At 39.0% G+C, this 24,014-nt stretch overlaps 1 protein-coding gene across 1 annotated transcript in view; it reads left to right on the forward strand.

Annotated features, from left to right (window-relative positions):
- The window catches only part of dock2 (dedicator of cytokinesis 2), a 141,515-nt gene that overhangs the window by 2,424 nt on the left and 115,077 nt on the right, over positions 1–24,014 (forward strand). The window contains exons 2-20 of the mRNA XM_088081072.1: positions 1,457–1,540; positions 2,052–2,092; positions 2,289–2,344; positions 2,476–2,572; positions 2,663–2,811; positions 3,107–3,242; positions 4,173–4,330; positions 6,428–6,509; positions 6,775–6,910; positions 7,546–7,621; positions 7,785–7,861; positions 11,137–11,387; positions 11,695–11,793; positions 13,349–13,421; positions 13,709–13,812; positions 17,074–17,272; positions 20,272–20,369; positions 20,465–20,554; positions 20,814–20,914. Coding sequence (XP_087937198.1) covers positions 1,457–1,540; positions 2,052–2,092; positions 2,289–2,344; positions 2,476–2,572; positions 2,663–2,811; positions 3,107–3,242; positions 4,173–4,330; positions 6,428–6,509; positions 6,775–6,910; positions 7,546–7,621; positions 7,785–7,861; positions 11,137–11,387; positions 11,695–11,793; positions 13,349–13,421; positions 13,709–13,812; positions 17,074–17,272; positions 20,272–20,369; positions 20,465–20,554; positions 20,814–20,914 — 2,107 coding nt within the window. The remainder of the gene's footprint in view (positions 1–1,456; positions 1,541–2,051; positions 2,093–2,288; positions 2,345–2,475; positions 2,573–2,662; positions 2,812–3,106; positions 3,243–4,172; positions 4,331–6,427; positions 6,510–6,774; positions 6,911–7,545; positions 7,622–7,784; positions 7,862–11,136; positions 11,388–11,694; positions 11,794–13,348; positions 13,422–13,708; positions 13,813–17,073; positions 17,273–20,271; positions 20,370–20,464; positions 20,555–20,813; positions 20,915–24,014) is intronic.

Consider the following 24,014-nt stretch of genomic DNA (forward strand, 5'->3'; position numbering starts at 1 on the left):
GTGTGACATAACAGTGAATTCACAGACCTGGAAAAGTCATGGAACTAGCCAATGATGTAACATATCTTTAATATGTGTCGCCATGGAAAATTGTTTTTTTTTTTTATTTGATCATCACAAAAATTTCTTCATTTTCTCCCTTTGTTCTGTCTCTCTCTTCATGTCAGCCCACTAGGAATGTCAAATAATATTTTAAATAATTTTGGTTTTAGGGGACAGGTATACAACTTTTTTTTTTTATTTTACCACCAATTTTAAAGGGTTTGGAGGCTATGTTTTTTGTTTTGTTTTGTTTTGTTTTTCAATTGGTGATATTTTTCTTTTCTTTTTCAATTTTTTTTTAAAATTTTTGCCTTTTTTTCTCTTAAAAATTCATATATATGTATATGTATATATGTGTGTGTGTGTGTGTGTGTGTGTGTGTGTGTGTGTATATATATATATATATATATATATATATATATATGTATATAACACCATTTATTATAGCCAGAAACTATAAAAACAGAAATTATTACTGTTGGACTGTCAGTCTTATATTTTTGAAAAATGCTGGGTAAGTGGGGCAAGGAAAAAATATTTTGGGTCCTTGAAAAGTTAAGATAAAGTTTTGTTTTGAAACTTTGTCCATGAAATGTGTGGGAATCCTGGATACCTGTTGCATTGTGCTGTGTGACCAAACTACACAACTTAGAGTGGCCTTTCACTGCAAGCAAAATTTAACAGAAATAAAGCTTAACCATTTATTGCATAAAAAGTCTAAACCTACATCTTTAACTTAAACCTGTGGAAAAATGTGAGCAATTATAAAGCTGCCTCGCTATCACAAGCAGCTGGAAACAGCCAGTGTTTGGCATTTTGCATTTTACTTAAATGATTGTTTATTTTTTAACAAAGTACTCTCAAGGGGATTTTCTCATAATTGACCAACATAATCATTTAGCTGTTCATGTAGGCCTAATATGAATCATGTCATTGATGGAGAAAAGGGAGAGGTGGCGTTGACAAGATGTAGGCGTAAAGAAACGCTCATGCTTGTTACTGTGGCAGCTCTGACGGTTTGACAGTTGATCCAAACAATATGTCGACATGAGCTGAACTTTTTTCAACTTTGTTCATCTTTGGCTCTTTAGTGGCTTTAATCCGTTGATATACTAAAGTAATTCATTTTCTCTGTGAGCGGTCATAATCGTAAATCTCGCCGTTTCCGTGCTGGTTTCGTTAAGCTTCATTTAAACTGGTGGCAAATTGACAAGAACGATGGTTGCCAAGGTTACCAAAGAACTTCCGCACTTCACCAATCAAGCTAGCTTACTGCGTGCTAACTAGTGCTAGCCAACCATAAAGTCTTTTGTGCTACAATTAATAACAGTTTTTCCTCTGCACGGTTGCTGTTTGTTTGCTTGGGGTGTTTTTTTCTTTGTATCACCATTAAACAACTGTCTAACTGTTTCAGTTAAGTGGAATTTTGTCGGCAAAGGAGAAAAGCAACTTTCCCTCGAGGTAGGAGATGCGGTCCAGATCATGGAGGTCTGTGATGGTAAGAACACCTCAAAACACAAAAATGATATTATTATTATTACTTCTGGTGTATGCTGCTCCTAGATAACTGTTTTAACATGTTCAACATCGGTGATCTTTTTAGGATATGCTAATATTTTTGCACAAAGTCATAATTTTACCAAACCAAAAGTAGAAATATTGTCAAAATGATAAAACGTTAGTAGGCCTGCTTACAGTGCTGATAACCATTTTTTTCTCAGTTAAAGTTATGTTAGTGTTGATTAAGATGGCTGTGTGCATGTCATTCATATTTTATGTGATGTTATTTCACACAATATGTTAGCATATTAATAATTAAATATAACTTGCATGACAAAATACTACTTCATAATAGTGAATCCATGTTAAGTTATTTTACCACTTAAAAGGTTGAATGCATCCTAGTTTTATCTCATGCAGTCTAGAAACTTCCATTTCACTGTGAACACCAAAACGCTGCCCATGTCCTTTTGAGATGTCAGTAAGGTGACAGTCAGTTTTCCTTTCAGGATGGTACAGAGGCTACTTGGTTAGGAACAAAGCCCAGAGGGTAAGATCTCACACACAATAATATTTTTTTTCACACCACACTGTGTATCATTCATTTTAACAGAACGGTGATCATAACACATATGGCATGCCATTCAACTGGGAGATCTTCTTTTCTAGTTTTGTGTATTGGTAAGTTGAGATCTAGCACTGACTATTTTTTCTTATTCATATCCCCCACATATATTCTTCTCCAGGGAGTGTTCCCTGCCAGTTTTGTCCATCTTAAGGAGGTTGTCATTGAAAAACGAGGGTGAGTGGAGTAAAAAAGTCTACATCTGGCTCCAAAAGTTGTGTTTTTCTTTGTTTTTTTTTTTTTTTTTAAATGTTACGTTTTCCTGTGTATGTATGTATGTATGTTTGTATGTGTATGTGTGACTACAGAGGGGAGGAGGTAGTGATGTCTGCAGAGATGCCCTTGGTGAAGGAGGTGACCACCACATTGAGGGAGTGGGGAAGCATATGGAAGCAGCTCTTTGTGGTAAAAAAAAAGCAGAGAGATGAGGAAAAACACTTTGCGTGTGTGAATGTGTGTATATCTGAGTGTAACCGCTTACATCTGCCTGTCCAGGCCAATAAAGAGGTGCGTGTGAAGCAGGTCCAGAGGCTGATGTGGGAGCTGATGGAGTGGCGTTCCCAGCTCCTGTCTGGCACTCTGCCCAGTGATGAATTCAAAGAGCTCAAGCAGAAAGTCACCTCTAAGATTGACTATGGCAACAAGTATGTCTGCTCAAAAACAAAATCGCTTGCTCACACTTTTATATGGTCACACTGTCCAAAGCAGAACTTTGTATACAAGCTAATTCTTCTCCCTTATCCAACTGTTTTACATACTCTAACTGCAAAGTATTCAGTAACATTTTCTTTCCTTTCTGATCCATTCTGTTAGTCCTCTGTCTGCTTCCTTCCATGCATTCCCATCTCCACTTGTTGCCTTTATTTGTATAAAATGTACTCATTTTAACACCTTCCATCAATCTCCCCAATCCCCACCTGAACAATGCTCCTTTGACAGGATCCTGGAGCTGGACCAGGTGGTTCGGGACGAGAATGGGAACATCTTGGACCCAGAACGGGCTAGTGTCATCAGTCTGTTTCGGGCCCATGAGGAGGCCACAGCCAAGATCAATGAGCGCATCAAAGAGGAACAGGTAAGGAAAGAGATAATGCAGTGCAGTAGTTTACAGAAAAAAGAAGAACGTGTACGACGGGATTTCCCAGGAAACCCGTCAGTGGGAAATATAAAGGCTCTTGTGAAGCAGATATAGGTTAAATCACAGTTTGTAATTTTATTTCATTTTTTATGTTAAAAGGTATTACTGGGTGTCTGCGGGCTCTTTAAAAGTCTTTAAAAGTCTTGATTTTTTTTACATATGAGGCCTCAAAAGTCTTGAAATAGAATTTCTGAGGTCCTAATTGCCACAAACATTTTTATCTGATTTAATGTATCAGACTGCTTGAAAGTCTACATTTCTGATGTTACAAATCTTGAAACCCACCACTGAATCTAATGCTGCTTTTTTTAATTTTCTACTTGCATTTACCTGTTGTCAAAATGTTGATTAACTTAACTCCTAATAACTATATATACCTATATAAAACCTACTTTTGCATGGGACTATATACTACTTACTTTACATGTATCTGCTTTACCTGAATAAGAAAAAGATGATTTGTCCAAAATTCTTAAATTTGGTTAAAAAATATGTTGACAAGGTCTAGACAATAAATTTTGCTTGCCAGTTATGTCTGCCAGCAAAGCCTTATTAAGAAATCACTTCCTTCCTAATTGGCTTGACTGCATTTCCTCTTTATAAGGCCTGTTATTAATGTGCTTATTAATTAGAAAAGAATGTACTCTATTATGAATTTCTTATTCCATCATTTTCTTCTCCTTTATAAACCCACAATCTGCATGCTGCAGCTGTCACATCCCAGAATTTAGTAAACCAGCTATTATTAATTGTGCTACAAGCCAACCAGATTTGTCAGGACTTTGAAATGAGGGCTTTTGGCTGGCCTTTTTCCTGGTAAGCCGTTGTCCCAAGTTAACCTCCCACAACTAATGTCCTCTGCTGCAGTCCAACATCCAGACAGACCACAGCGGGATCTCGGCACGGATCCAGTCTTCCCCAACCCACAGCCTCTACGTCTTCGTCAGGAACTTTGTCTGTCGCATCGGAGAGGACTCAGAGCTCTTCATGTCCCTCTATGACCCCATCAAGCAGACCATCATCAGGTGCCACTTGTTCTCCCTGAGCTTTAATCCCTAGCTGTATACAGTGAGCTTCAAAAGGTGTTTTAGTATATGCTGATCAATGTGTTCTTTTTACATTGATTTGAGGATTTGAAGCACCAGGTTCATATGCAAGTTTAAATGTGTCTGTTTAGGCTTCAAATAATGAACTGATGTCAATGGTGAAGTCTGGCAGATTTGATTGAACTCCCCCTCCATGCAATTGATTTACTGTAGAGGTGCGGCGTTGAATTTCTTTGAGATAGACAACAAGGTGCGTGACCATGAATAGCTGTCTCCGTATAGCTTATATTAATGTGTTTTTGTGTATAAGTCTGAATTAAATATGTCAAGGATTTTAGAACATAAAATCAGGAAACACTGGCCATCAAAACTGGAAAAATAAGAATAAAGTGGGTTTAGCCTCCATATGCCTCTTACTACCCATTTAGTGAGATTTTTTTCCCTCAGCTGTCTAAAATGAGGGTGCACACACACATACACACTCAAGCCCACACAGACTCTCCTTTATCTCTTCTTGTGTCTATATACCTCATTGTTGAACCCCACTAAATTTGAACAATAGGATGTCAAAAATGCGAATAAAGAAAACACAAATTATAGGGCAGCAGATATTGACTGGCAGTGCTATGTGGTGCCTGACAGTGCTGATGATAAGTCCTGTCACTCACTGTCATACTGGGTATATCTCAGTCTCGCTGGCACAGCAGGTGGGAGTATTGAGGATCGATCATGTTTTTCTCAATATATATCCACCACTGTTTGATCATCCATTACTTTGTTGGCATGTGCCCTGATCTCTATTTTTTCTGTCATAATTTAGGGTTGGGTGATAGTGTCTTTTTTCATATTGTCCAATCATGTTTAGGCAACAGGCGATGTGTTTATTAGTGGACAGTGGGAGTATGAGGGAGTGAAGGGGATTATGTCACATCAGGCATGGTTGTTTAGCGTCTGACAGAGCTTTAAAATAATCAAACCTTAAATGCTTTCTGCAAACAATGCAGCCTGTGTGTCTGTGCTTGGTGCGACATTATCACAGCTTCATTTTCAGTTGAACATTATTATTGTGAATATCGCAATCCAAATTCCATCCATGAAGTTAACTACTCTAAAGGAGCGCTGAGCATTTGTTTTGGTGAGCAGGCATATGGAGAAGGGAGATGCGAGGGATCAGATCCACAGAAAAGAGACAGCAAACTGGTTTGTAATTAAGGATTTAAAATCCACTCATCACTCCTTCTGATTAACAGGGCTCAGCGGGCAGACGTGATGCTCCACCAGAAACATCTTGAAATGCGCAGTAGGGTGCAGATTCTAGAGATGATTTTTTTTTTACTCCTTATTTCTGATAGTTAAAATCAATCACTGATCATTATTTTGTCTATATCGTATTTGATCACTTAATTTGCTCTTTTTATGTGTGTTGATCGGTTAAATGCTTGGCTTTTTCTTTTTGTTCAACCCAGCCCCTCACTTTGTCTGTCTGTCTGTCTGACTGCCCTTGAAAAAATGGCAGATGGGGGGGGCATCTTGACAGGAATGTTTTAGGAACTTTTTCTCTGTTTTGATTGACCCTGATGTACCCATAGTCATTTATCTGTGTGTCAGGCTTGTTGACTATCTTTTTAATAATCCCTCTGCCAGTGTCTGATCATGATTGAAACATTTGAACATAATTTTCACAGAAACAATTTAATGCCACATCAGTATACTGCATATAGTATTGCTTATGTACATCCGACGGGCTGCACTGTGATTGTCTCCCAAAAAATGCTAACAGATGAGGGAGACACACAGTTAAGTTTTATCTGGACCAAGCACGCACTCAGTCCTGGACTGGACAGATAGTGTTTCTATCTGTTTGATTCATCACTTCCTGTAGGTGGAAATGTACATACCCCAAAGAACAATTTTTTATTCTCAAGTTGAGAACATCTGCAATGTTTCAGTCAAGGGGGGTGAGATTAGCTTTTTTTGCAGCTGCAATTTTGATGCTGTGTGTGGCTTTATATTAAAATATTGTGTTGCATAGTTTTGCAGGACATTAACAACAACTCTTTTCCATGTATTGTGCAGTGAGAACTACTTGGTACGCTGGGGCAGCAAAGGATTTCCCAAGGAGATAGACATGCTCAACAACCTGAAGGTTGTCTTTACAGTAAGTGACCACAGGAGGGCACTACCACACTGGTTCTTATTATTACAGACACAGCACTGCATATGAATAAGTGGATTTATTCCCCTCTAGAAAATTACATTGTTTTTTTGTTTCTCTCTCACCCTCTTTCCCACATGACCTGCTGCTCCGCGACTTGTCTTTCTTCTATCTTTTCACGTTTGTTTCTCTTAATCCCACTTCATTCTATATTCTTCTTTTGTTTCATTTTCTCTCTGTTCTTCTTTTGCCTATTTGTCTCTACCAGGACCTGGGGAACAAGGATCTATGCAGAGAGAAGATATATCTGATCTGTCAGATAGTGAGAGTGGGCAGGATGGACCTGAAAGAGACAAACAACAAGAAGTGTACTCAAGGCCTGAGGCGACCGTTTGGGGTTGCAGGTACTTTAAGATCAGCCAACGCAATTCTTTCTTTGGTCAAAGGTGCTGCTAAATTGCTAATCCAAGTGTTCAGGCAATGTGTGAAGTATTATTTGTACTTATTAGACTTAAAAGTATTGCTTTTAGCAGCCTCTTTCTTAAAGCTGCAATATATTTCCCATTTCATTGCCAAATGTCACCAGTTTAGGCAACAATAATGGCCTTTAGTAGTCCTTCAGTCTTTTGTTCCCTAAAGGTCAGAGTAATTTTCTCTGATTTGTCAGCAGCGGCTGCTGCTGCAGGTATTATCACCCATGTTTACTCCTGGGAGCTGACCAATACAACAGTCATCTTTTGCACAAACAAAAGTAAAATATTGATGATGACCGTCCACTACTTTTTTACTACCCTTGAGGCTTTTGTTTCTCCCACTGGCTCAAAATAGTTGCCTATATCCTCAACTAACCTCATAAAACAGCTATCAGGCTGTGTAGTGGGGCCTGTTTTGCTAGACTAGGGTGTGTGATAGAGATTTATATACAAAATCTTCACAGAGGCTGTCACCGCTGACTGATGTGAATCCACATCATAAATTCTTCTATAGCAGTTTCTTTGATTTGTCATCACAGACGCATTTGTTTTCCTTTCCTTGGCAGTGATGGACATCAGTGATCTCATCAAAGGGAAGATCGAATGTGATGAGGAGAAGCAGTTTTTCATCCCCTTCTTCCCGTATGTCCTCTTTTCCTCCTACTCGGTTACTCACGAATCCTCCCTTTAATTAAAAAGCAATATTGCAGTTTTGTGTGCGAAGGTTTCAGCACCTGCACGGTTTTAAGATTAAACAGTTTTTCTGTGCTTTCAAGTGTGCTTGTGTGTGTTTTTTTGGCTCCAGGGTAGTTGCTGAGAATGACTTTCTCCACTCCTTGCTGAACAAAGTGACAGCATTGCGAGGAGACAGCGGTGGACAAGGTACTGTTGTGCACTTACAGCTTTCTCTCTCTGTTTCTCAATTTGTAAACCATATGACTCTTCTGCCAAAGTTGGTGTCCCTGCAAAAACTTGAAAAAATAACCATATAACCCCCATTATGGCTCCTCTTCAATGGCCACCAGTGCAAGCTAGAGCTGATTTTACAATTCTTTTAAAATTGTCAGGCCTTGCATAGTTTTGCACCACTTTACCTTTCTTAGCTATACTATGTACACCATATACACCATATACACCATATACACCAGCACGTCTTCTTTGATCTCTCCATGCTGGTCTGCCAGTCAGTCTTTCAGAGGACAAAAAAAAAGTTTGCTTCAGAGCATTCGCCTACCGTGCACCATATCTCTGGAATGGCCTGAAAGCAAAAGATTCAAATCATCAGTCAGAGACACCCATGTTGTATTGTTTTTTCGTAATTTACTGTGCAGTGTACCTCTGGGGACATTTTGGTCCTCAGTCTTGCTCCTCACTTTCACGCTGCTCTCCAGCTGTGGACGCAGACCCAGTGTGAATCTGAGTGAGACGCCGACAGCTGCCCGGAGGAAGAGAGGCTCTGCTTGGTCAGGCTCTGAGATAACGTTATCTTCTGCCTTCTGCTTAGAAGTGGTGAATTTACAGCCCTCTGCAACTTAATATGATACCGTCCCTGGCTTTTTCTTGGTATTTAGTGTTGGCAAAAAAATGTTATGTACATAGCTAATACATAATTCTGAGTCGGGTACATCCCTAATGTTCAGTTGAAATCTTTAAATAGAGACTAATAACCTACCTGTATTCACTTCGTTATTGCCAACTTTAGTGCTTAGTCGGGTCCATCACTTTTTTGACATCCCTTAAACCATGATGTATTCGGTGTGGTTATTTAAGTGTTATTACATCATTTGATTGCCTTTGAATACTTTATTGTTTTGTTATCTTGGTGTATGTTGTGTCTTATATATTCTTTTTAAGTGCAAAGTATATCAGGATCATCCTTTGTGGTGATTCTGCACTGTAAATAAATTGATTGATTGATTGGCTCTGTACGCACAAAAGGTTCCCACTGGACTGTGAATGCTGCAGTCATTTGTGGTCAGACAAAATGGCCCTTTCTCATCACCTCCTCTCCTCTTCTCTCTGCTACGTGGGTGAGAATGAAGGGCATTATCCTGATGGATGGCATGCGCCCTCGAGCCGATGTTTTCATATTACTTACCCTTTATTTCTCCCTCGCCAGCCTCCAGTCCTGCTGCCTGCTGCCTCATGTTTATGGCTGACTTTGACAGACCTGATGGGTGACACTGTCTTGTTCCACATAGAGTAACCTCGCATGTTGGACTGCACTGTCATACTGCTCGTCTTTTATCTTTCCTTCCTTCCTCTCTCCTGATAGTCCTGGGCGTAACCTAGATATGAAAGGAGCACCCGGAAGAACAGATATGGAAGGAGCACCTGAGGCCACCAGATGTCTGTTCTTAACATTACTCACCTCTAATCTCTCCTTCCTCTCACTTTGAGATGCTTTTGCCACAGTACACACACACACACTGACACAGACACTGTCACACAAATACAGAGTATTCCCTGTAGATATGTGGTTAGCCTTGAAAATGTGGGTTTGTGACATAGTCTAGATTTCACCAGCTTTGTATTCCCCTAAAATAGCTCACCCCTTTTTCCAAGTTCTTTCTTTTTTTTTTTGTCTGCGCTTTCTCACATAATTCCTTTGAAAGCTTTGAGAGCCCATATTCTTTAGGAACAAATTTCTGCCTATTATGAAAACACCTTCACCCTTTCTTTGTCTCCCTCGCCCCCCTGTTTTACAACTCCTCCACACACAGGAGACAAGCATTTTATAGTGTTATTGATTACAGTCTCATCTGTAACAACAGACATTTTCACATCCCTGCTTCACCTTGGAACACTTAAACGTTATGCCTCCCTAGATAAATACTAACATTTTACACAAAGTGGATCTCACTTTAAGATTAAGCTCTCAGGCTGAATATTTTAGGGTTTCTGTGGGTCCTGAAAACATCTTAAAATATTTTAAATTTGGTTTTAATAGTACGGGGCCCTGAAATTCATTATTCATTCATTTGGCTTTGATTTGAATTTACTTACCTGCAGAGAGAAATGAAAACTCCTCTCTGTATATCTCATTTAAAATAGCTTGGAGTGGCATCTATTTGGCAAAATAAATTTATTGATACTAGTGCAGTCCCCATTTAAAACGAGCCTTTTTGGAGCAGGCTGATTGCTTGGCCCCTGGTCTTGCTGCTTGCAGCTCTCGAGAACCACTCATCCAAACAACTTCACACATGAACTGCTGCTCCTTGGGTCCTGAGCAATACACATGACATCACATAGTTGCGTCCCCTGGTAATTCTAGGCATATGTAACATCTCTGCCTCTCTTTATTTATCTTTTATTGAATGTACTGTAGCCATGGATGTATCAGAGAATGGGATATGGGTCTTGCTTCCTTTTTTTCCCCAGCAACTACGTGCAGTATTGCAGGAAAAAAATTCCTGTGGCCTATAAAACATCTTACCGACCAGACCATCATTATAAAAGAGATGTCTGTAAAACTGTTGACAGGACACCTTAAACTGCAAACAAGCTCAATTATGAGTCTTTATATTCTGATAATTTTTGATTAATGGAGGTTTTATATTTGTGAAACTTTTCTGTAGCTGAGACAAGCAAATTAAATTTGTGATGTCACAGTTCAAAGTGTATGGGCCGAGCAGTCACTTGTGGGTGTGGCCAGCGGGAGAAACACTACTACACATATTCATTGGGCCGCATACACCCAGGAGTAACCCAGGAAGAAAGAAACTTGTTTGTATGTGCCACAGGGGAGCAGTTCTCATTGGAGTGAATAGGCATTACCCCGGTTATGGTATGCAGATCTGTAGTGAGCGCTGCAGATCCCGCTATGCCAAGCATGCTGTTTGGCAGTGTAACAGTAAATAGAGTTTCCCTCACAGTGCACGACACAGTGTGTACATAACACACTATTAATAACCTAAATAGAACTCACTTGTCATGAGCTGATGTCAAGCTTGCAGCAACAGTAGATTATATGAGCATTTGACAATGTGAGATTGTATATAGAGCATAAAATAAAGAAAACAATAGGTCCCCTTAAGAAAAAAGGGAAAATAATTAGCAGCCTCACTGAAGAGATCCTGTTGTCAATTTTGACAATGTCTAATAATTAAACATTACAACATAGCTTTCCCTCTTCCTCTACTCCCTCCTCACTCCAGGTCTGTGGGTGACCATGAAGGCTCTGGTGGGAGACATAGTTCAGATCCGGAAGGAATACCCTCACCTTGTGGACCGAAGCACCGTGGTGGCCCGTAAGCTGGGCTTCCCCGAGATCATCATGCCCGGAGATGTTCGCAATGACATCTACCTCACCTTACAGGGCGGCGACTTTGATAAATACAACAAGACGACACAGAAGAACGTGGAGGTTATCATGTGGGTCTGTGATGAAGAGGGCAAGGTCATACAGGTGAGCAGATGAGGTCGAGAAGGCACACGTCCGTGTTTTTGAGTAGGATTTGTGAAAATGGGGATTTGATGTGAGGTGTGTAATGTTTGTGCAGTGTTTAAGTGATGGAGGTTGTCAGGGCTGGTGAGCAAGCACAGAACTGATCAAGCTCTTGTTCACCCTCTCATAGTCAGGGGCATATAGACGTGGCTTTATCCCAGAATGAAAATCCATTTTAGGCATACAGGATGCACGCACACATACACACACAAGAATAAAATCCCTCAGCTCAATATGACACACATTTTTCTCTCTGTCTCTTTCCCAGAACTCCATCTGTCTGGGAGCAGGGGATAAGGCGGTCAGTGAGTACAGATCTGTCATCTACTACCAAATCAAACAACCACGCTGGATGGAGACAATTAAGGTGAGCGTGTTTTAAAGGAATACAGAGATATCATTACCTGTATCTGTTCAACCAACAAAATGATCTCTCTCTGTATCTGTACATGTGGATAAATGTATTTTAATAACTAAAACACAGCCAATACACACCATTTTTGAATGGTACTAACCTTGTCTGTAGGCTACAGCACAACAACACAATAAATCACAACAATACAAACAAAACAGACAAAAACATTTAACTAAATAGGTAACTTTCTTACTAAGGGTAGATGCACCAAAATAAAGGAAAAATGACTAAATCAACAAAAAACACAATTATATAAATGATTTAGTATAGTTAATTAAATATTTTAGGACTTTTTTTCAGTGGAATACTTTTATTAATTTCAGGAGACTTTTATTTTATAAATCCAGATTTATTTCCCAGCTCTTTTTTCCATCTGTTTAAATAACCATGAAATACTGTGGACACTAAGTCATAATTCTATCAAACCTGTGGCTGATACATACAACATGTGACACTGTAAATGGATAGATATTGATTGAAATAGAGGGAAATGTTTAATAGGGGTTATCGTAATGGAGGACATTAACACATTCAGTTAAAAATTACAAGGTCTAAGCTTCAGTATGATGTATAATTTATGGGGGTTTGAACCAGGTTTTTATCTTGCTACTCTGACAACCCTTCCTCGATTCAAGAGTGATAGCCGTGAACTGTCAGCCCTTTGCCTGTTGCCTAATGTGTGCTGACTCTGTGCGGGCGACTAGAGAATATAACTTTTCAATAATGTCTATTAATTATATGACTAGTTGGTGAAATTGAAGTTCCTATGTTGCAAACAAGTGGTCATTTTTAAGTGGTCATCCACAATGATACAAAGTAATATGAAGAAACATAAAGACTGATGTACAGAAATAATAATAATAATAATGATAATGATAATAATATTAATAAACTTTATTTGTAAAGCACCTTTCATACAAGAAATGCACCCCACTGTGCTTTACAACAAAGAAATTCCATGCACCAAGTGCTTCACATGAAAAGACATACAAGACATAAAGACATAATAAAATCCACATGTAAAAATAAGATCAGATCAGAATAGAATACATAGAATGCGCACTTGATAATACTAGTAAAAGTAAGATAAAAATAGGCATGAAAATATTATGCACAGAATGCACAACATAAGATGGAAAATAAAACCCATTGAGATAATATTAATAAAAATACAGCTAAAAATTTAGGACAATACAACATTTTAAAGAAGTGCCCCCCCCCCACCGAATAATAACAAGCAACTTTTGGTGGAATAAATATTTGTTTCCACCGATATATTTGTGCTTTCTCAAAGCATGTATTCGGATTCAGGTACTTCCCTTGTGTGTTGTAGAGGTAGTTGCATATAGTGTAGTGATAGTTTCAGATTCCTCGAAGGTGTCTGGTGTGTATATAGCATTTGCATTCCTCTCCACAAACATAACTTTCCAGAAACTAAGCTCCAGAATGTATACCTCTAAAATTTTAAAATGTGTGATTTTATATTCTGTGATAACATGCCCTCCAGGTGGCGGTCCCTCTGGAGGAAATGCACAGAATTCATTTACGCTTCATGTTCAGACACCGCTCTTCCCAGGAGTGTGAGTATCAGCCTCTCTTCTTCTGCCTATCTGTTCTCTTCATACATCTGCACTCTCCACTACTCTTATCCCCTGAGCATTATGGGACGCTGAAGGGACCGAATGATTGGAAGCAATTTGGAAAATGACCCGAGGCATCATTACACACACTTGATTATACAAATCAGTAGTCTTTCTTCCTCCCATGCCTGCATTCCCTCCCTGTCTCTCTCCCTTTCTATTTCCCTGTGTGTGTCTCCCTTGACCCTCCCTCTTTCTGTTTACAAATCCGTCTCCTTCGTCTCCAGCCAAAGACAAGAGTGAGAAGAACTTTGCCATGGCCTTTGTGCGTCTGATGAAGGACGACGGGACAGTTCTTCAAGACGGACTGCATGACCTCGTTGTCTTCAAGGTCAGAACTACGAACAGAACTTTTGCAGATCCAAAACAGATGAACTCATCAACAGGTTCAGTGTCTCCTCCATAGAAAAACAAATCAAAGAGTAAATGAAACAAATTTCAACTCACTAAAAACCTGATTTATTTAAAAGCGGACATGCATCTTATTATTGTCAGCCCTATTTTGTCATCTTTGACTAATTTAAATCTATACAGATGCTAAAGCTCCCCTGAGAGTATAAATGACAGTTAACCTTTTATGAAGAAAAAGGATCACAGCTCATCTCTTTTGTCAGACCAACCAGTTTTGGAATGAATAGACTACAATAAATGTCCTGTCATTTTTCAGTTGTAAGTCAGATTAAAGTGCCAACTCAACATCTGGTGATTAAAGCTGCAGTTGGTGACTTTTCTAAAAATACATTTTAGCATATTTTCTGAGACTGTCAGCACACTCACACAGTAGTACATGAGACAGACAATGTGAAAACAAATCATGTTCCTCTGCCTCCTCGTGATGCTATAAATGCAAACTCTCTGTTTTTTTTGTTTGAAATTATTTTGTGCCTCCTCTCTAAATTTTGACATTTTTGTGGGTCCATGAATGCAGCACAGCCGAAACTCACCATGAGTTATTTTTATCCATCAGCAGCAGTTCGGCATGGCAGCATGGATAATTGATCAATTGATCTAGTCAGAGCTTATAAGATCGATGGTTTAGAGTTGATGCTGCTGCAGAGTGAGTGAAAATATACTTTTAGACTGAGAACAGTTAATAGTTAACTTTCCCTTGAACTGCTCCTGTTGTTCCACTGCTCCATCTGTGACAACAGTTTGCCCTGCACCCCGAACGTGTGGTGCAATTCATATTTTATATATAAATAAATAGAATAGAAATACTTTATTAATCCCATGAGGGAAATTGTTTCGTTACAGCAGCAAATAAGAGAGCAGCGATATATATATTCCAGTAGTGCTCCTAATGAATGGACCAGCTCCAAAAATAGAAAATCTATCTGTGGGGGCCTGCCACAGATAAATGAATGGCTAACAAACCCTGGATTATCTGTATTGTGTAATATTTTGTGGATGTAAAGAATGTTTCAGAAAATGTGACAAAAAATTACTTTGTCCAAATGTTACCAAGCACAGCTTTCATAACACAACCAGTTGATAGAATTATTTTGATACATCATTCATCAAGACATGAAAGAATCGGGAGGAATATCCTGTATCAAGGCTCAGTGCCATTCCCCATGTAATTCTAGAAGTTTTGGGAAATGTATAATACTGAAAAAGAAATTGCAGACTTTACAAGTCACTGAAGCATACTGGGTTATTTGCCTAAAACATGGTAGAAAAGGGCAGCTATACAGTTTGTCTGACATTTGCTATATACTCTTAACAGCTGTGTTCAGTTGCAGCCGCTATCAAAGCAGACCTAAACATAAAGAGAGCCTGGACAGGAGATTATGGCTGCCCAGGTTGAGTGAAGCCCAAATAGATTTCCTGCCAAATGAGCGAAAGCTAAGATTGAATCCCCCTATTGATTAAATGCCAAACGCAATGAAGATTAATTACTCGTGAATTACTCAAAGACCAAATGGATGGTCCCCATGTGCCCTCTTTCTCGATTATCTCTCGTTATCCCTGCATTCCTCTCGATCTCTGTGCCACTCATGGCTTCAATCTCTTTTTCTTTTCTACCCACTCACTCATTATTACTTATTGGTTTGGCATTAAAGAGGGCAGAGTTGAGGTTCAAAGCCTGAATTACTTGAAGATGTTAAATTTAAATATTGAAAAATGTACAGTAGGGAATATATTATCATGTTACAAAACAGATTTAAAGATAAAATCAGTACCTGCCATTGATTATGAAATTCTGGGCCGATAGTGCTGTTGAAAAAAACTATTTGGCCAACAGCTGATACAGATAGGTTTTTTTTTGTTGTCATTTATTACCACTTTTTTGGTAATGAAAGGTAACAAAGAAATCTTCATTGTTAAATAATAATCAAAATGTTTAAAGTTCATTTAGCCCTTCGTTGTGCTGTCTCTGAACGAGCACAAATTCGATCATACAAATTTATGAAACAACATTTGATATAACCTTTCACATGGAAAACATATTTTATTTTTAAAGCCGTAGCTCCCTCTTACTGTTTTGTGTTGTGAAGAAAACATTCACAAATTTCTGTCACACAACTGTATTTATTCAAGTTTCTGACCAGAAACTATGTTTTACAAGATTATACTCAACATATTATGATAACATTATATTTTACCTTCACTGAATGCTCATTTTTACTAAATAGAACGTGAATGTGTCTTTATTTAACTTAATGAAACCTTTGTTAGCTCTCTTATTTAGCCAAGCAGGACTCTGCTGCCCCAGATGCAAACAGCTAAAGTTACTTCACTCGTATCCTCTCCTACCGATTTTAACACTGACTTGTTCACAATGAAGCATTAATGGGGAAAACATAGTGTGCGTCCCCTGACATGTAGTGAGTTCACTGCGTCCTTTTGTCTCAACAGTGTCCTGGGGAAGATCTCGTTTCATCACAAAGACTTTTTATATGGTCCTTGGGATGACTAAAGTCTTGAGCCCTGATTTTTTTTTTTAGCCTCTGCAAAAAAAAGGATGTGACACAACACTAAAACATCAGCCACTGCCATCATTGAATGCCATTTTATTTGCTGATAGGCTAGTAACAGTCAACAAGGCGAATATGAGCAGATACTGATGTTTGGCCAGTTTATTGGTGCATCCTTACTAAGATATTCTGTCTCTTTCACATATATCTCTTTCCCCTCTTTCTTATGTGTTCACTCCAACTTTTCAGCACTTCTAGTGATGAGAATTCTCACCAATAGTTGGTATTTTTGTTTGTGCTCTTATTTTTCTACCCTGTCCTGGCTCCGGTGTATCCAAAGATATGAGTTTACAAACTGAAGTTGAGTTAGATAGCAGTAGATAAGGCATAGTTATCACGGGGGATTGCTGCTGTTGAATTGGTGACTTCAATCATTGTTTGTCGTTTATTCCTTCAGGGCTGGCCTGATAAATTACTGCAAGTGTAGGAAACCCAAGTGTCTTCTGCCTCTGTATTTGCATCAAGACATTTTGACTAAATACTGGAAAAATAATTCCCGTCTCAATACTGCTGGGACAGCCACCAAACAGCTGTGCCATCATTAACAAGTTGTAGCCTTACTGGTGTTTCAGCATTACTGGGTTTGAAATGACTCTCTCGCATTGTCTTTTCAGGGTGACAGCAAGCGTATGGAAGATGTGAACTGCTACTTGTCGTTGCCCTCGACCCGCCACCACCACGGCGAGCTCCACAAGGGGACATCACTGAGTCGCAGCTCCAGCAACGTGTCAGGGAGTGGAGGCCTGTCAGTCAGCTCCAGAGACAGCTTCAGCATCTCCACCCTGGTCTGCTCCACCAAACTCACCCAGAATGGTAGGTGTATGTGTGTCTTTGTGTGTGTGAGGTAGGTGTTGTAATGTTCAAATATCCCTTTTGTGACATTGTGTTGACATTATCAGCCACTCCAGAGACTTGGCAGGGTAAAACATTTTCATTTAGAAGCATACACACACCCTGATACGCACTAAAGTTGAAGAAAGGTTAAGGGCAAAAATTATGAGGAGCAGGGTGTTTGAAATTAAACCTGACACGTCAAAAAACATTGATTAACATCTTCTTTCAGCAGAGTAATAAGGACAGGCCAAGACAATGAATCTCCTGTTGACAGTGAAATTTGTAGAGGACAAATCCACTCTGTGGAAGATTTTTTTTTAAAAATCTACAATATATGATTTTACTGCCACTACGGGTCTCTCAGTCAAAACAAAACAAAAGGCGGAGCAGTTTAGTCATTGCAGTCAATTTCTCCCGATTACGATTTCTTCAGTGTTCATCGCTCAGGAGGTTTTTACAGGAAGATGAATTATCTCTTCCTCTCTAAAAAATAAAGTGACCAGGTAATTGAAACCAGTAAAAACACATTTCTTCGATGGCTGTTTGGCTTGTTGTAGCTGTTAGCTCAGCACCTGCGAATGTGTGCTTACCTTTTTTCTTTGATATCTTAAGATCCAGACATCCAAGAGGTTTTCATCAGAAGCAGAGGTCTCCTCCCAGTTATTTAAAGCAGTAAAAACACTGACTTAAGCAGTTGCACATTAAAAATTTGTGTTTCTCTTATGCTGTTTGGCACAGCAGGGGCTGGAGCTGAGCTCCCGCCAATATTTGCTCATCTTGGTTTTCTGATAACTCAAGATCCAGATGTATGATGATGAAAATCCTTTTTTCTATTAAAATGAAATATTATAAAAAAACTAAGGTCTAAAAATTGTCTATAAAAATATGGCTTGTATAAAAAGTTATTTTATGTAAGCTTCTGGCAGACAACCACAACCCTGATGCATTTTCATAGGTGATTAAAATTACAGATTTTGCTAGGTTTCAACATAGTTGCAAACATTTGGGTCACTTTAAGTTAACAACTCAACAAAAAAAAACATCATTGGCCTAATAATTTTTAGACATTTAATGCTGAAATTTCTTATATTATATCTTTAAGTCCTAAAAGACTACTGGTCCAGTGTGCATACCATCTTGTTTTGGGCTAATCGGTTGGGAAATTCAGATTCTCCTTAGAAAACCCACAAATTGGTAGTGAAATGCAGTTAACCTGCAACTCTGTCCGACCTCATTAGGCCATGTATTATTTTAGGGTTAGGGCTAAAAGCTGAGTCAGGATGACTAGCTGAAGGGTGAGGTGAGGCTACAGTAAAGGAGACGTTCAGCTAATTAACGGTGAGTTAGCAGCATATTAATTTGTTTAATGGTGCTAGAACAACCAGTGTGTGTCTGTGTAATGGTCATTGGATAGTAAGCACAGGATAGGGGGAACTGTACATGGATGTGATTAGTAAAGAGTGTCGTCATTTTCTCCTGCACACTCAGGCAGGCACACAGACACACATACATATACACACACACACGCAGACAGACACACACACACACACAAACTCACACAAAGGCAGAGAAGTGCATAGGTGCACGTACATTCCAGACAGTAAGGTGCATCAGGCACAGGTGCAGTGCAACAGCTGTTACTGAGGAAGCCAGTCCATCACTATAATGAACATTATCCTGCAGTATTAATCACCTGCACCACAGACACACATACACACACATACACAGAGTTTCAGGCATGCATGCACACAGTGTTGTTTGGGGCCACCCACCAGATGTGCGGCTTGGCTTGGTGAGTCAGAAATTATTGGACAGGAAAAGCAGTGAGCTTCAGTGGGGCAGCCCTACAGAGACATATGAATCTGCCCCATGTCAAACTGTAGCAGAATTAATGACAGCAACTGTGGATTTGAATGTTCAGCTGAAAGTCTCACTAAGCAGAGGAATGAGAACTGTCTGCATGACAAATTATCAGTTGACAAATTGCTATTTTGTTTTTCCTTATCAATCAGAAATAAATTTAGAAAAAAAACAGAATTTGTATAGTGTTTTTATTTTGACTGCAGCCAGCAGTAACTTTAATTACTGATTTACTGATTTATCTATTGATATTGATATTTTCATTTCCATAAATTGATCATTTCTTCAGAGAATAACCAAAAATAAATATATGTATATATATATGTGTGTGTGTGTGTGTGTATGTATATATATATATATATATATATATATATATATATATATATATATATATATATATATATATATATATATATATATATATATATATTCATTTGGAGCACAAATAATAGAAGGCTCTGTTTTTTAAAACAACAGAAGTCGCATTTGTTCCCACCTCCTTCAGATCAAACCGGCTATGTCTCTGTAATCTACCAGTCTGATCTGCTCTTACTGTTCCAACCACACTGGCATTAGCTAATCAATTTTGCACATGAACTCAAAGCTTCAAATTCCCCCAACCCATCGTCAGCTACCAGAACACACAGATTTTAATTCTGTGGGAAAAGTTGTATACTATAAATCCAAAACCCCAAAGTACTACATTTTCAATGATATAAAACTGAGATAATCAGGACCCTCTGATTAACATTTTGTTGCTAATTTATTATGTGTCGAGTAAACGATAAATTGACTAATTGTCTCAGCTCTCATTTCAGTACAGTGTAACAGCTCATCAACTCCAACTTCTTATCTTCTTTTGCGTTCTATTAAAAAGTGCCAAGTCACTGAAAGTTAAATAAAGTGTAACAGTTTATATGTAGTCTGTGCAGCACAGAGGGAGACACGCATTGTCAAATGCTCAAGGACAGAAAGTGAAAAATTACAATTTATAAAATGACGTTCTTCAACTAAGAATACATTTCCATTAAGCTTTGATCAGCATCCACTTTAAAGTAAGACAGCTGGGTTTTAGACAGCTGAACAGAAAATGTGCTCTGTGTGTCTCTCCTCTGCAGTGGGCCTGCTGGGGCTGCTCAAGTGGAGGACTCGACCTGAACTCCTCAAAGAAAACCTGGAAAAGCTTAAAATCATTGATGGAGAGGAGGTGGTCAAGGTCAGTGGTGTGAATACAAATGTGTCCTTTCATAAGTGTGCAGACGGGCATGTGTGCGCTCTCACCGGACCTCTCCTTTGTCTGCATTTGTGTAGTTTCTGCAGGACACTCTGGATGCCTTGTTCAACATCATGATGGAACACTCTCAGACAGACGACTACGACATCCTCGTGTTTGATGCCTTGGTGAGTGTGTGGTGTGTTTACACAGATAATGTTGTGTGAGTAACTGTGTGTGTGCGGCTTGTCAACAGATGCAGCTGATTTCGTGACAGGCTGTCTCTTTGTGTATCGACTCTGACATCTTTGTGTCTGCTCATCCATCTTTCTCCAAATAAACATGTCTATCAGATGATTGTACATAACTTCTTATCTGCCCAGTAAATGCCTCTTGCTGTGTAAACATGTAACCTCGTTGTCTCTCTGTTTCTCCTCTGTCTGCCAGATATACATCATAGGTCTGATTGCTGACAGAAAGTTCCAGCACTTCAACACAGTATTGGAGGCCTACATCAAGCAGCATTTCAGCGCTACACTGGCCTACAAGTAGGTTACTTTCTGCATCACAACCAACTCCCTTTCATCTCACTCTGATAAGATTTGTGTGTGTATCCTGAATGACAGAAGGCACTATTATCATCACCATGTATGTGTTGCATCTGATTTGAATTAATATACGACATACAAAGTTTTTAAGCCACTTATCACACATAAAAGCTACCTTTGATTTTTTTTTTTTTTTTTACCTGGCCTGTAATTTCCCATGTTGTTGTGTCTAAGTGACTTGTGCCAGCAGCAATGTAACGGGCCGTAATTTAAGCACTCAGGGCGTTTGAGCATCGCCAATTTACATCCACTTACAGTGCTTGTTTTTGCTATTCACGGGCTCGGATTATCATTCAAAGTGTTGACAATATTATGGAAAGGAGCCCTACAGTGATAGACCTTTTGTCAAAGACTAAGATCCTTTTTGTTTCACCATAAACAGTCATTTTAGCATGTATAGAGCCAGCATATTTTCACATCTAACTGCGTGAATTAAGAGTGTTTTTCAGCCAATCCAGTGTTGGTGATTGTTGAAACAGTAAAAAAAAATAGAAGTAAGAGAGCTTTGTGAGTTTTATTTTGTTTGTGTCAAGATTGAATGAAATTGAATAAAATTACTGTTTATCTAAATAGATTCTTGTGGTGCGATAATGATTTTAGGGCTTTTTCTGGAGAAAAAAAAGGGTCTTACTCTTTACCAAAAATGTCTATCTCTGTAGGCATTATTTCCATAATGTTGTCAAACACGCAATAACAAGCTGAACCTGTTAGTGACAAAAAAGCACTTTTAATGGCCAAATATTGATGGTGCATAAATGCCTTAAGCGGTTACATTGCAGCCTGTTTCTCAGTTGCCATCTGCAGTGCTCTCTGTACCAGTTTAAAAAATGTTGATCCCATAAGAGACATAAAACAGGAAGAAATAGGGAACAAGTTAACATATACCAAGTTATCTTTTATTGTGAATGAGACAGGTTAGGTACATTTAAATTTATATTTTGAGCATTCTGACTGAGAGGGAAGCAAATACAAACATTGTAGAAAAGGAGCATATTTGAATAAAAGTTAAGAAGTTAATGATAAGAATAGCATAAAACAGTAATTTATAAATGCTCCAAAAAGCAAAAAGTTCAGACGCAAATCAGTATGCTTATGCAAGATCCAAATTAATATCTTAAGAAAGAAGCTAAGTCATCTCCTTTTTGAATCTGCCGCAGCAGACTTTATTATCAATTAAACTCACAGAGTGCTACTGGCAATCTAAGGTTTAAATAATTTTACTGTTGGCTCCATAAAATGCCAGCTGAGTACATAATTTAGGTATGACCTCAAGGACATGTAATGACAGTTACGAGTGTGCAGTGTTCTTCATGTCGAAAAACATACAAAAAACAACATATTTGTGTGAAAACATAAGCAGTGTATCAGCAGTGTTCTTATTTGCATTTCAAATGGATTACATGCTCTTTTATAATGCAGTTCTCCCAATTCTCTTGGGAATTATGAAATCTTTTAAATCCCATTAGATAATGTCAATAATGCTCTGTCACGAAGCCAAAAAACAGACTGTTTTGTTGTTCCTAGAAAGTTGAACAGAGCAGCTTAAAGTACATCGACAGAAATTCATAGACAGCATTAATGTGGGTTGTCCTATTCTGAATCACATGCATAATCCTGTCAGGTATGCCATACTTCATGCCAAAGGTATACAAGTGTTAATCCTGTTGTGGTAAATAAAATGTCACCTGAAGATCTAATGTTAAGTGACTGAGCAGTGCACTGTATCCAGCTGCCACTGGAGGTCAGTGTGTGTGTTGGCCTTTGGAGCACTTGAATGAACAGGATTAGAGTTTTAACTCTGCCTCTCTGTGGAGCAGCAGCTAAAGCACTCAGGCATGCACCCCAAACACTTCAGTCTGCTTCTTACTCGCTGCTAATTCACTTCAATTGATTCAGTGGACGCTGGAGACAACATTTGTTTGCATTGCCAAAGCTCCAGTTAGGAAATTAAAAGAATTTCTGACTCTTCCTGCTCTCTTTCCCTCTTGAATCTTTTCTTGGTTTCCCCCAACCACTTCTCCTCCTCTCAGCTGTCTTTGCCCAATTATCCCTGCGACTCTCCTCCTCTGTTAACTGCTTGTCTCCCTGCCTGTCTGTTCCTCACTACATCTACTCATCTGTCTCTCTACCATCACTCCACCCCCCCCCCCCACCCCCCGCCAGTGTGTTGGTGTTCACCCTCTTTAAGAGGGTCACTGTAGCTTAACGCCTGTCAGCCCAGAGGCTGTTATGTAAAACTCTCTAACTCCCTCTCACTACATTTTAAACTCCCTATCTCTTGCTCTTAAAAAAGAATAAATCCTCCTGTGCTTGCCTTTAAGCCATGCACCAAAACAAAACCAGCGGAGACTGAATGGTAATAACGTTGGTAATATTTTCAAGGCCACCCTGACGGCAGTGAGGCCAGATTAAAGTTCATTTTTTAAGGGGACTTTTATTGTTTAAGAGGATTGGATAGTTTTAAACCAGTTAGTGGGTGATCTCTGTTGCCCTTTCATGGAGATAGAGCCATCACAAAGCCAAAAGTCTCAGTCGTCCTTATGCCCACAGTATTGTTTAAGTGTCATAAATATGCTATTATTGCTTGCCATCATGCTGATGCAGTGGGAGATTGGGCAGAGAAATGCTGGTAGGTCATAAACTCATACTGAACTCTGCGCCACCCACACCTCTCTCCAACTGCTTTGACACACCAGAATATTTATCTGTGTCTAAAGACGCCTGTGGGGTGTGCATGTGTTGGAGGATGATTTTTTCACCATGCATCTGAGGGCAAATAGAAATGTCTGTGAGCTGTGTGAAAGGTACATCTGTTGAGGTGTGAAATACTATTTTGCCATTTTTCCATCTCCACCTCGCTGCCAGTCCTTCTCTGTCTCGCTCTTTCACTCTCACTCTGTTGCACTCTGTCTTTCTGCTCTATGGAAGTGAAAAATGGAGTTGGTGATTAATTTTCCAACCTGTGGATTGTCAGAAAAGGAATGACAATTCTGACTGAATGATTTAGATTTTTTTCTTCTTTCCTCTTTTGATTGTTTCC

Source organism: Plectropomus leopardus, chromosome 8 (genome assembly GCF_026936395.1).
Source record: "Plectropomus leopardus strain MGB_pleo_1.0 chromosome 8, ASM2693639v1, whole genome shotgun sequence".
Classification (NCBI taxonomy): domain Eukaryota; kingdom Metazoa; phylum Chordata; class Actinopteri; order Perciformes; family Serranidae; genus Plectropomus; species Plectropomus leopardus.